The sequence below is a fragment of the Camellia sinensis genome, chromosome 2, assembly GCF_055761805.1.
Source record: "Camellia sinensis isolate YWXY chromosome 2, ASM5576180v1, whole genome shotgun sequence".
NCBI lineage: Eukaryota > Viridiplantae > Streptophyta > Magnoliopsida > Ericales > Theaceae > Camellia > Camellia sinensis.
In genome coordinates, this window is record NC_138962.1 from 24,771,449 (window position 1) to 24,784,129 (window position 12,681).

Consider the following 12,681-nt stretch of genomic DNA (forward strand, 5'->3'; position numbering starts at 1 on the left):
GAAGAGGAAAGTGAGGGGAACAAACCCCGAAAAGGCGAGAACGCCAAACGAGGCACCGAAACGAGAATGTGATCGGTGGAAAACGTCCGAAACGCGAAGAGGAACGCGAATCCGACGACGAAACGGGCGTAGAACGCGAAGAAACGGAGAAACGGGGAAGAGAAAAAGCTCTAGAGAGAGAGAACAAGGGTTTTCGGCGGTGGAGAAGTGAAGAAATAGGGCTTGAAGCCCTATTTTATAACACCCAAGGTGAAAAGTCAAAACTGCCCCGCACCAGCAACTGTTTTCCGGTCGGCAATGTTTTGTGCCGGCCGGCACTTTTTTGTGCCGATGGAATTGTTTTTGTGCCGATGGCCAGCCGGTGGCCTCATCTTTCGGCCGGTGGGGTTCCCACGGCCTTGTTTAGGCCATATGAGAAGTTCGTGGTCTTCATAGCTCAAGAAAGTGCAAGAAAGTGCATCTCCGACATTCAACCGGCCTCCGTTTTGACCGCGGGCCGTGTGTCCAGTGCGTGGCACTCGAATTCATGCAAGGTGTATCCTTTTTGTATCCTTTTTTAAATTCAAAAGTTGCCCCATGTGTGTTGCACGAGTTCATCACACTACTTCGGTGCATTACATTGCGCTGTCATGCGCCACACATTTGCATTGTTATGCACGTGTTACATGCGTTGCAACACGCACCCCTTTGCATTATCGTGCACATTTCTCATGCATCATCATTGCATTTCCATTCCATGCATTGTCATGCATTCTGGAATACGTGCGTTGTTGCGCATTCAAGCCCATTTACACTCCGTGTGGCCTGCGTGTCGCACTTAGCGTCGCACTGTTTTGTGCATTTCAAACCTCGCGCTGTTCTGCGCATCGCACTGTTTTGTGCATTTCAAACCATCGCACTGTTTTGTGCATTTCAAACCATCGCACTGTTTTATGCATTTCAAACCGTCGCACTGTTTTGTGCATTTCAAACCGTCGCACTGTTTTGTGCATTGCATTCTGTTGCGCGGTTTTGCGCATCTCATTACATTACCTGCGTAGACCGCATGTTTGTAATCAATTCTTTACCTGCGTAGACCCCATGTTTGTAATCAATTCTTTACTTGCGTAGACCGCATGTTAATTCTTTCCTTGCGTAGACCGCATGTCAATTCTTTACTTGCGTAGACCGCATGTTAATTCTTTCCTTGCGTAGACCGCATGTTAATTCTTTACTTGCGTAGACCGCATGTCAATTCTTTACTTGCGTAGACCGCATGATAATTCTTTCCTTGCGTAGACCGTATGATAATTCTTTCCTTGCGTAGACCGCACGTTAAATTTCATTACTTGCGTAGACCGCATGTTTTGATTGCGTAGACCGCATGATTTATTAATTTCATTACCTGCGTAGACCGCATGTTTTGACTGCGTAGACCGCATGTTTTGATTGCGTAGACCGCATTGTTAATCTCATTACCTGCGTAGACCGCATGTTTTGATTGCGTAGACCGCATGATTTATTAAATTTTATTACTTGCGTAGACCGCATGTTTTGATTGCGTAGACCGCATGATTTATTAATTTCATTACCTGCGTAGACCGCATGTTTTGATTGCGTAGACCGCATGCTTAATTCCAATACCTGCGTAGACCGCATGTTTTGATTGCGTAGACCGCATGCTTAAATTTCATTACTTGCGTAGACCGCATGTTTTGATTGCGTAGACCGCATGCTTAATTTCATTACCTGCGTAGACCGCATGTTTTGATTGCGTAGACCGCATGCTTAATTTCATTACCTGCGTAGACCGCATGTTTTGATTGCGTAGACCGCATGCTTAATTCCATTACCTGCGTAGACCGCATGTTTTGATTGCGTAGACCGCATGCTTAATTCCATTACCTGCGTAGACCGCATGTTTTGATTGCGTAGACCGCATGTTTAATTTCAATACCTGCGTAGACCGCATGTTTTGATTGCGTAGACCGCATGTTCAGTTTCATCACCTGCGTAGACCGCATGTTTCAACTGCGTAGACCGCATATTTGCTAAATATCATCACCTGCGTAGACCGCATGTTCATAATCAATTTTGTTGCCCGCGTAGACCGCATGTTTCACTTACCTATCTGTATTTTCACAAGCATTGTTATGCTCCCCACTTGCTTTGCGCTGTCACGCATTTCGAGTACACCGTATTTGCATTGTCATGCATGTTGCTAACCATTTTGTACCTGTTAAGTTTGTTTTCTTTTCAGGCACGATATTGTATGTACGGTTCATTTGAAGCTGGTGCAACCAGACGAGCCGCACAGGTATTTTATCTCCCGAGTGAGACGTATTGAGAATTCCATAATTCTCTTACATCCTTTCTGCATTGTAGTGTAGTTTGGTATGCTAGCTTAAAACTGTCGCATGTTTGCTTCATTACAGCTTTCTTTGCATGATCATAAGTTATGCTCGGCTTCGTGCATTGTCTTGCATTTTGCCCCTGCCTCCGGGCGCATACCTTATTTGTCTTGTATGTTTGTCTGAGTCTTCGGCCTTGTCAAAAATGGGTCGTCTTTGGGCTTTGACATTCAATCCCATCATTGTTATGACTTTCGAGTTCTGTCAAAGAGGGGCAACTGTAGACACCCCATTTTTGACCGTCCTCAAGACTTGGACGTCACCGTTTGAACACTCGGTGATTATCCATGTTTGTGTTCGTTTGGAGTTCCCGGAGGTCTCGGCTCGCGCGCCATGCCTTAGGATCCCCGAATTCGACCGTTTAGTGTCTGGTTTTGCACCAAACACTTGCATCTTGCCTTTTAGAGGCAGGGTGGGGCTTGTAGACCATCCCCACCCATCACCGGCAGTGGCTAGATGCCACCGGCTGGTTTTTGTTGCCACCGGCAATATAGTTTGCCGGCCGGCACTCTTTGTTGCCGGTCAGCACTATTTGTTGCCGACCGGCACTCTTTTTGGCCAAGATGGCATTTTTGGCCGGCCGATTGCTGTTCATCTGCTTTTGCAGATATTTTTAGACAGCTGTATTGCTTTTGCTCCCCTCCGTACACGTGTATGGAGGGATCTCCCTCTTGCAAAGCTTGTCTTGTAAGCTTTACAAGAGGCATATAGAGAGGAGCCCTCTCTAAGGCAAAAGGAGGGCCTTTAGACATTTTTAAGAGAGAAAAATACAGACCAAGCTCTGGTTTTTCTAGGGTTAGGGTTAGATATACACTCTCTATCTCTCTTTCCCTCTTATTTGCACACTAGGTGTTTTGTGTCTCACTATTGCACACAAACACCTAGTGTTTCACCTTCCTCTTGGAGCTGAGGTTCTAAAGGGTTTGTTTTGAGATTTTGGTGTTGGATTCAAGCTCAAGGAGGCCATTGGAGCACCATTTGTGAAGATGACTACAAGGGTAAGAAACTAGTCCCTTTTTCCCCATTTTTGCATTGATTTTCCACCTGTCTTAGAGCTGTTTTTGTGATTATTGTATAACATAAAAAAGTTCTGTTTTTAAGCCCTCTTTATTGTTTATTAAGAGTGTTTTGTTGTTTGAGGGTTGTTGACCACCCTTAGGCCTCAAAAGGCCTCATTTTGAGCCATTTTGTATTAGCTCCGGGATTTTGGTGTTGAGGTCTCTTCACCACTGAAATCTTGAGGGATTTCAGTGGTGAAGATGATGCTTTGAAGTCCCAAGAAGGAGAGGGCCACCCCCTCTCCTTGTTGTCCTTGAAAAGGGCATATTTTGGCCTCTAAAGGAAGCCTATGCTTGAGTGTGTGTTGAGCATGTTTGGTTTGTTTTTCATGCTTATATATCCATAATATAACATGATTTCAAGTTGGTTTTGGAACTCCATGCATGTTTAGCATAGTTGCCATGTAATGCCTTGTTTATGCCTTAATGTGCCTTAGGTTGTTAGCCTTTGTTGGAGCATGTTTTAGGCTTAGTCTTGTGAAGATTATGTGCTTATTTTTCCATGTTCTAGGTCTGTCCATAAGTATTTGGGTTGATTTTAGCATGCATTATATAGCTCCTTTGTATTTGGGCTTGTTGGCCTTGAGTATGTGCATGTGTAGCATGGCATCTTTACATTGTTTTGGTGATTTGGGATCATTCTACATGCCATTTCAGTCCCATTTCCATGCTTGTTTGATTGCCTCGCATGCCTCTTTAATTCTTTGAAAGCATGTGTTGCAATGCTCCATGTTATGGCCATGATGCATGCCTTTGTATTTGGGCCATTTAGATGCCATCTAAAGAGCCCTTTAGCCTTGATTTAACGTGCTATAAACCTGTCTTTGGTTGCTTAATGCATGCCTTGTTTGGTCTTGTTAAGTATAGCTCAATGCCACTTTGGTTTACTTTGAACACCTAGGCTATTTGTTGCATGTTTAGCTTGATTTGTTGCTTGGTTTGGCACCATGTATTGACATGATTTCAATGCTTATGTTGCATGCTAATTGCTCTTGTTTGCCCCTTTCAAGTGTGCTTGAATGTTGTTTGTTTTGTGCTTAAGTGTTGGTCCTTATGTGCATATGTGTGTGCATGCCATTTAGCCCTCACTTTTTAGCACTATGGCCACTGTTTTAGGTCTATTTTAGAGCTGCCTAATTCATGTATAAGTCCATCTTGCCATCCATTTGCATTGCCTCATGTATGCTTGCATGCTTGCATAAGTGCTCTCCCATGCCATGTCGCATCCTTAGCTTGCATGCTTAGGTTGCATTGCATCTTACATGCATGCCTTGTTCCTTGACTTGATGATAGGAATTGAGCCTTGTTTGGTTTGATTTGGTTTGCATGCATTTGAAATCAAAGATTGCATACTTGGTTCTTTGGGCCATCATGCGTGGAAATGCGTGATTGGTGGTCCGAGAATCGAGGCACATGCCCCTTTGAGTCGCAAACATGATAAGGGACATGGTTAATGCATACATGCCTTGAATTGTGCTGCCATGCTTTGCCTTGCCCTCTGTTGCTGCCAGTTGCAGGTTCTGCAGGCTTTCTCTGCCGACCGGCAGTGTAAGGTGCCGGCCGGCAATCTTTTTCTGCCGACAGCTTCAATTTTGTGCCGATGGACACATGCCAGTGCCGGTGATGATCCCACTCAGCCGGTGGTACTCCCCAGTGCCCAGGGATGTAACCCTGAGGTTTTGACAGCCTCCAGAGGAGTGAAGGAAGGAAAACAGAGGCAGCCCATGCATGGTGGCGCGCTTCCCGAGGCGTTTTCCTGTTTTAATTAATTTATTTAATTTGTTAATTAAATTAGTTAATTTGTAATATTAATTAGCTTGCGTAGTTAATTAATTTGTAATATTTATTCGGTCCCTCCGAGCGAGGGCAAATTTGTAATAAGTGTGTGTGGGTGGTGTGTATGTCTTCCAACCCCACTTCTTTCTTCCCTTTTATTTACCTGCTTACGGTGGTAGATTAGGGCATGTTTAAATTAGCATACCTTATGCTACGCATGTGTGCATCCATGCATTTGTATTACATGCATTAGGCTCGGTACATCACGCTAATTGCATTCGTACTTCAAATCAAAAATTGAATATGTGATAATTGTGCATTTTCACATGACATGTCTAGGATTAGCCGAGCCTATCTTAGCAACATTTTGTATGCGATGCATTAGGCACTTCACATGGACTTGGATCATGCATGTTTGCTAACAAGTTCTTTGTTTTGGCACGGAGTACTATGTAAGTATTTCCGCTTTAGCATATCACATGAGTGTGAATATTGCCATGACAGCATGCTTAACATATGGCTAGATGCTTAAGTGTTAAACTGTTTTGAATGCCTGTGGGTGAAGGTTGGATTGTTTGAGTTGGAAAAACTCGTTGAAATCCGTATTTTAGCCTACTTGCGAGTAGCAAATTCCAAAGCATTTTCAAAACAAACGGATATGCAATGTCTCTTTCCAAATTAGGCAATCTAGTCTATACTTGTTTGCTGCGCGCATAACATAGTAATTCTAGGCAAATAATTGGTTTAAGAACACATAAAGTTTTCAAAAACGGATATCACGGTTAGTAGAGGCCGGTCTTCGGACCGGGCGAAAGGGGGTGCTCATAGCTGACCTTCCCCGATCGTACCCAAGCTCCCGAGCCGAGACAACTCCGGTGATGACGGACATGTGGCCTTCGGCACCGAGTCAGGGTTTCCTAAATTTCCCCATTTTAAAAATATTTAGGTGGCGACTCTGTATCTGGCAAAGCAGTCCATGTTTGGCACTACTTTTTCAAAAATTTGTTTCTCAAAACGATTTGCCAGATTTGGACTCTTTGGTTCAGATTAAGAACCGTGACACAAATCGAGAGTCCGAACTGTAGCAGCGAGGTCCCCCCCCCCCCCCCCCCGCGCGGGCGTTGTTACAAGATGGTGTTTTGAGGTCCTAAGAACGAGAGGGCCATCCTCTCTCCTTGTTGTCTTCAATACTTGCCATTTTAGCCTCATGTGTGAGCACCTTTCTTGAGTTCATGTTGGCCATGTCTTAAGTAGTATTTGTGCTTATTTTTCCATGATATAGCACTATTTTTAGTTGGTTTAGACACACCATGCATGTTTTGCATACTTGTCTTGTAATGCCATAAAATTACCTTAACATGCTTTGTGCTTTGAGCCTTGTTTTTAGCATGATTTTGGCTTAGCTTTGTGAAGCTTTTATGCATATTTTGATGTGCTTGAGGTCTATTTTTGGTCATTTGGGTTATTCATGACTTGCTTTGTATAGCTACCGTGCAATTCCCCTTTGTAGGCCTTGGGTGTTGGATCCTCTAGCATGCTCTATTTGCATCATTTCAGTGGTTTGGCACCATTAGTTATGTCATTTCAGTCCATATAGTATGTTTGTATACTTGCATTTTGGCTCCTTCGATGTTTCAAGAGGTTTGTGTCTTATGCTCCATGTTTGGGTCATCATGCATGCCTTTAGACTTAGGCCATTTTGATGCCATCTAGGTGTGTCTTTGACCTTGTTTCGGTCTGCTTGAGGACTGTTTTGAATCATTTTGTCCCTTTGAGGCTTGCCTTGTACGGCCATGGTTTAAGCCCCTTTGATAGCTTTGAGCCTTGAACCTTGAACCTTGCTTGCATGCTTTGATTGTTTTGTTTGGTTGGTTTGGCACCATCCTTAACATGATTTTCAGAGTTTATCATGCTTGCCATTTGTCCATGTTTGTCCCCTTTTAAGTGTGCTTAAAAGTCCCCTTTCTATGCTTAAGTATTGGACCATGTTTGCATACATGTTTGTATGTACATTTACTTTCATGTGCTTAGCATATTAGCCACTGTTTTGGGCTTAAAAGTTATTCCTTCATGCTCAAGTTTTGGACCATGTGTGCATGAATGCTTGTGTGTACATTTGCCTTGCATGTTGTCACATACTTGGCCCAGAGGCATGTTGTTACATACTTGGTCTATTGGCACGTTGTTGCATGTTCAAGTGGTGTTTCATTTGGCATGCATCTTGTGTTAAGTTACTTTACATGTTCCTATGCTAAGTCCCCTTCACATGTTGTTGCATGTTGGTCATTAGCATTATTGTTACATGTCTAGCATGCTTGTTTGCTTAGGTTGTGTGACTAGTGCTCATCACTTGCTTGCACGCTCATATTGCATACTTAGCTTGCATGCTTAGGTTGCATTTTGCATGCATGTCTTGCCTCTTGAATTGATTATGATAGAGGTTGGGCCTATTGTTTATTTTGATTTGCATTTCGTTTGACACCCAAATGCACAACTTGATTTCTTGGGTCATCATGCATCGAAATGCATGATTGGCAGCCCGAGGGTCGAGGGCCATCCTCCTTTGAGTCATGAACATGATAAGGAGTGTGGTGGTGCAAACATTTGCTTTGAAATGCATTGCCATGCCTTGTTTGCCCTCTGCTGCTGTCAAAATAGGATTCTGCAGGAAGATATGGTTGATCGACCATTCTTAGTGCCGGCCGACTAAATATCCTTGGCTGAGAGCCATACCAATGGTCGATGACCACTTTCCCATGGCCGGTGACCATTCATCATGGCCGGTGACATCCCACGGTGTTCATAGAGTGTTCCTTGGGATTTGTGCAATTTTCAGAGGCATAAAACAGTGAAAACAGAGGTAGCTTGTGCATGGTGGTGGATTTCCGAGCGAAGCCGAGCACGCATGCATTGAACCCTCTTCCCGAGGCTATTTTACCGCTTTGTTTAGCTTAGTTAATTGGCTTAACTAGTTAAGTGGTCTGTAATTAACTAATTAGCTTGTTAGTTGATTAATTTGTATTATTTATTCGGTCTCTCCGAGAGAGAGCATAGCTGTGTAATAAGTGTGGGTGCGTGTGTGCATGTCTTCCAACCCCCACTTCTTTCTCCCTTTGACTTACCTGCTTTTGATGGTTAGTATTAGGGCATATTTCAATTAGCATCCTTATGCTATGCATGTGTGCATTCATTCATTTGTATTGCATACACCCGGCTCGGCACATCATACTAATCGCATAGTATTTCAAATCTAACTTGAATACATGTTATCTGTTGCATTTCACATGCCATCCATAGATTAGCCGAGCCTATTCTAGCTACATTTTGCCTGCGATGCATTAGCCATCTTCACATGGACTTGGATCATACATTTGATTACTAACATGTTCTTTGTTTTGGCTTGGAGTACACTGTGGGTGTTTTATGCTTTAGCATCTCGCATGTATGTGAACATTAACATGAAAACATGCTTGCCATGAGGCTAACTGCTTAGTTGATTTACTACCTGAATGCCTGTGGGTAAAGGTTAGATTGTTCGAATTGGAATAATTCATTGAAATCTGTATTTTAGTCTACTTGCGAGTAGCAAACTTCAATCCATTTCTCGAAACAAATAGATATACGATGCTTTGTTCCAACTTAGGCAATCTAGTCTATACTTGTTTTGCTGTGCGCATCACGTAGTAGTTCTAGGCTAATAAACCGGAATAAGAGCACATAATGTTTTCAAAAATCGATATCATGGTTAGTAGAGGCCGATCTTTGATCGGGCGAGCGGGGGTGCTCATAGCTGACCTTCCCCAATTGTACCCAAGTTCCCGAGCCGAGGCAACTTTGGTGATGACAGACATGTAGCCTTCGGCAACGAGTTAGGGTTTCCTAAATTTCCCAAAAATAAAACATTTAGGTGGCGACTCTGTATCTGGCAAAGCAGTCTATGTTTGGCACTTCTTTCTAAAAATCTATTTTTCAAAACGATTTGTCGGATTTGGACTCTTTGGTGATTTATCAATCTCACATCGCACATTGTGAGATCAGATTAAGAACTGTGACAATTTGAGTCCGAACTGTAGTGAGCCCAATTGAACAAAACAGGTTTCCCCCCCGGGACGTTCGGGCGCATCTACAGATTTGAATAGGAATGCGAATATAGATCTGCTTCTATTTCTGAGAAAAACATGAATCTGCTTTTCGAATCTGATATAAGACACCATTTATTTAAACGCCTTTACTTTGTTATTATTCATTGGGCTCCCTCTCACTCTATTATCTATATATGTAGGTGATCAGACACGCGACCAGGCTCAATGATGGCAACCTAAAGATCTGTTTTGTCGGCTAACCTTTGTGCCTCCCGAAGAGATTCCAGAAAAAGTCACGTGGTCAAATTTTGTGAATTAAGTTTAAGACTCTATTTTCTTTTATCAAAATCTGAACAAGTTTTCGTTTATCTGTATATTCGGTTAAGTCCCAACTTGGTTTATTTGTATATGTGTGTGTGACGCAAGACTAATATAAATATGACGTCACGTATGTGCGGAGATTAAGTTTTAAATTCCTATCTCATGTATTTTTGCACAACTTAATGGACAATGTCTGTTATATATATATATATATATATATATATATGTTTTTGCAGCCCCTTATTATGTGTTAATCCGTTTAGAGGCCTTTGGTAATCTAATGATTACTGGTCGGTTACGATGCTAAACTTGTAGTGGTGGGTTTGGGTCATGATAGCCTCTTCTGCAACTTGTATGGATTCTTAAGTTCATCTGAGTCCCTATCTCTCTGTCTTGAAGGCCTACCAGTTGGTCTTTTAAGCTTGGGAGGTAGAAGAGGGTCACACCCTATTTTAGGCCACAGATTTGGCCCATTCATTAGATTAATCAATGGCTCATAAGTCCTCAAAAGAGTTTCTTTCTTGAAATATGCATGAACATAATCTTCAACCCTGTTCTTCTGAAAAAATATAGCAGTTACCCCATAGGGACAAGGGATTCCAGTGAGGTCCCACTTGAAGCATGTGCATGTCCTATTCTCTAAGTTCACTATATACCCATCCTCTCCATGTCTTACTTGAAACTCAGCACCTCTTGACCATGTAGGTATCCATACCTGGACTTCAGCTTCCTCTTTGCAACTTTGCATTGTATCTTTTAACAGATGGGCCCTTTGTACCTTAGCACGCTGTCCCTACATTCATGTATCCTTACTATCAAAGCCCTCCTAATCATCTTCATCATGGTAAGGATGTGTTTGTCCCTAGCTTGTATTACCCATGAGTTAAAACATTCAGAGATGTTATTCAGAAGCCTATTGGATTTGGTTCTTGGACTAAACCCATGCTTAGACCATTGGACTGGGTTCACTCTCATCATTTAGTCATATGCTTTACTATCTACTCCTCACATGCCTTTCCCATTCAACCCTTGTGTATGCTTTTGCTACCTTCCAAACACAATCCTTCAACTCTTTCCCTTTAGACAACTTTTTGAAGTTTGCATACAAATATCTGAAACACAACCTGCGATTGGCTTCAAGGTATACCAATCTCAAGCTTGGAACAAGTCCTCGTAACAAAAAACAGATAGCATAGCCAAACAATTAATTGACAACATTATTCTAGGAATGACAAAATGATAAGATTATTTTAAAACATAAGGAATACTAAAAATATTTACCTTCTGTTGACCAGTCATAAATGTCCATCCATGTTCTTTAATTAAGCCAATATCTTGTAACAAATTGTGAAAAAACCTAGTCCAGCTCTCCTTATACTCTGGCTCAACTACAACATAAGCTATTGGTTACATTTGATTATTTCCATCCCATCCAACAGTTGTAAATAAATGCCCTTGGCAAGGTCCTTTCAGAAAGCAAACATCCAACCCAATTAATGGTCTAACACTAGATAGAAACCCTCTCCTAATTGCACTAAGGCATACATACATTCTTTAAAACCTAGGTTTAACTTCCAATTGAGGCCTCCACACATTTATGTCAACATTAGTACTGTGATAACCCTGTTCTGTAGTATGCTAATTGGACCTTAACATGAATATGATTATGTGTTTGAAATGATTTTGTGTGCCATTATGTGAAAATATGTGGTTTTGAATTTCTATCTGTTCACCGTAGGAATATCCGTTTGATTATCTGCTTTGGAAATTAAATTGAAGGCCTTATCGGCCACAGAACCCGAATTGACTGCGCCATTGTGATTGGCGTAATTTTTAGAGCTTACGGTGAAATTTAATTGAAAACTGTTTCGGAACAAATTAAATAGATTAAATTGGTGTTATAGTGCTCAATTGTTTAATTTTACTTAATTGTGACTAATGGGACTTATAAAGAGGGACACTACACACTCAATTCCTCTCTTTGTTCATTTGAGCCAAAAATTACTCTAAGAAGAGAAGAGAGGGTCGGTTAGAGAGAGAGAGTGTAGGAGATTGAAGGTTTGGTCAAAGAAACTTGGGAATCTTGAAGCTACACTCAAGAATTAAGCATAAGCTTGGAAGATAAAGCTCCTAGGTGAGTAAATTCATGAGTTTGAACTGGTGATTTTGTGAATTAAAGATTAATTGGTGATCAAGAACAAGAGTTGTGCTATAATTGATGAATTTGAAGTTAATGTGCACATTCATGTATAGGATCACCATGATTTTTGCATAATCAAGCATGTATTAAGTTGAATATGGAAATATGAGTGTTGAATCATACATGCAAGCATGTTTTTGTTGTGTTCCATGAGAATGAACACCATTTGCATTATTTGGAATAGAAATGAAGTCAAGATTAGCATGCATGTTTGAATAATTAAAGATATGGAGCTTGTATGAGGTTTGAAGACATGAGTTTGAATTATACAAAAGGAACGTTAATTAATTTTGAAGATTGGCTCCATGTTGTTTGTGTACTCATGCTATATGTTGTATTTCTCCATTTTGGTACCTTAATTCGAGCTTTGGAGCCTTTGAATGTCAATTTGAGCTCAAGAACATGTTCTGGAAAACCCAAAAATTTTGATGTCCGCTCGAGCGGGGGAACCGCCACTCGAGCGGGAAATACGTGCTTCCAGAACTTTTTACAGACATGGTGTCCGCTCGAGCGGGGAAGTTCACGCTCGAACGGGGAGCTATGTAGATGGACCTTCAGCTCGAGTGCTAGACTTCACGCTCGAGCGTAAATTCGATGCATCCAGTACTTTTGCAGACCTCATGGGTCCGCTCGAGCGGGAAGTCCAAGCTCGAGCGAGGACCTTATTTTCTGAAATTTTGAAATTGCATTATGTGTTTCGTTTTCCGTTCCCTTTCACTTCTAAGTACTCTTAGGCATACATTGAACATTGTAAATGAGTTAGAAGAATAAGAATTAAGTCTAAAGAGGAACATGTGAATTAAGAACGGATTGAATCGGTTGTGACCGATATGTGTTATGTGATGTATAGGGTC

General features: G+C 41.7%; 1 protein-coding gene across 1 annotated transcript; it reads right to left on the bottom strand.

Annotated features, from left to right (window-relative positions):
• Positions 1 to 9,955: 9,955 nt before the first annotated feature.
• Positions 9,956 to 10,375, bottom strand: LOC145812292 (uncharacterized). Its single transcript, XM_082907594.1, has one exon. It carries the CDS (start codon positions 10,373 to 10,375, stop codon positions 9,956 to 9,958), a length of 420 nt encoding a protein of 139 aa, XP_082763720.1.
• Positions 10,376 to 12,681: the final 2,306 nt, after the last annotated feature.

What these genes read in the sequence shown, in the direction of transcription:
- LOC145812292 (XM_082907594.1), bottom strand. Translation starts at nt 10,375, where the DNA reads ATGCAAAGTTGCAAAGAGGAAGCTGAAGTCCAGGTATGGATACCTACA.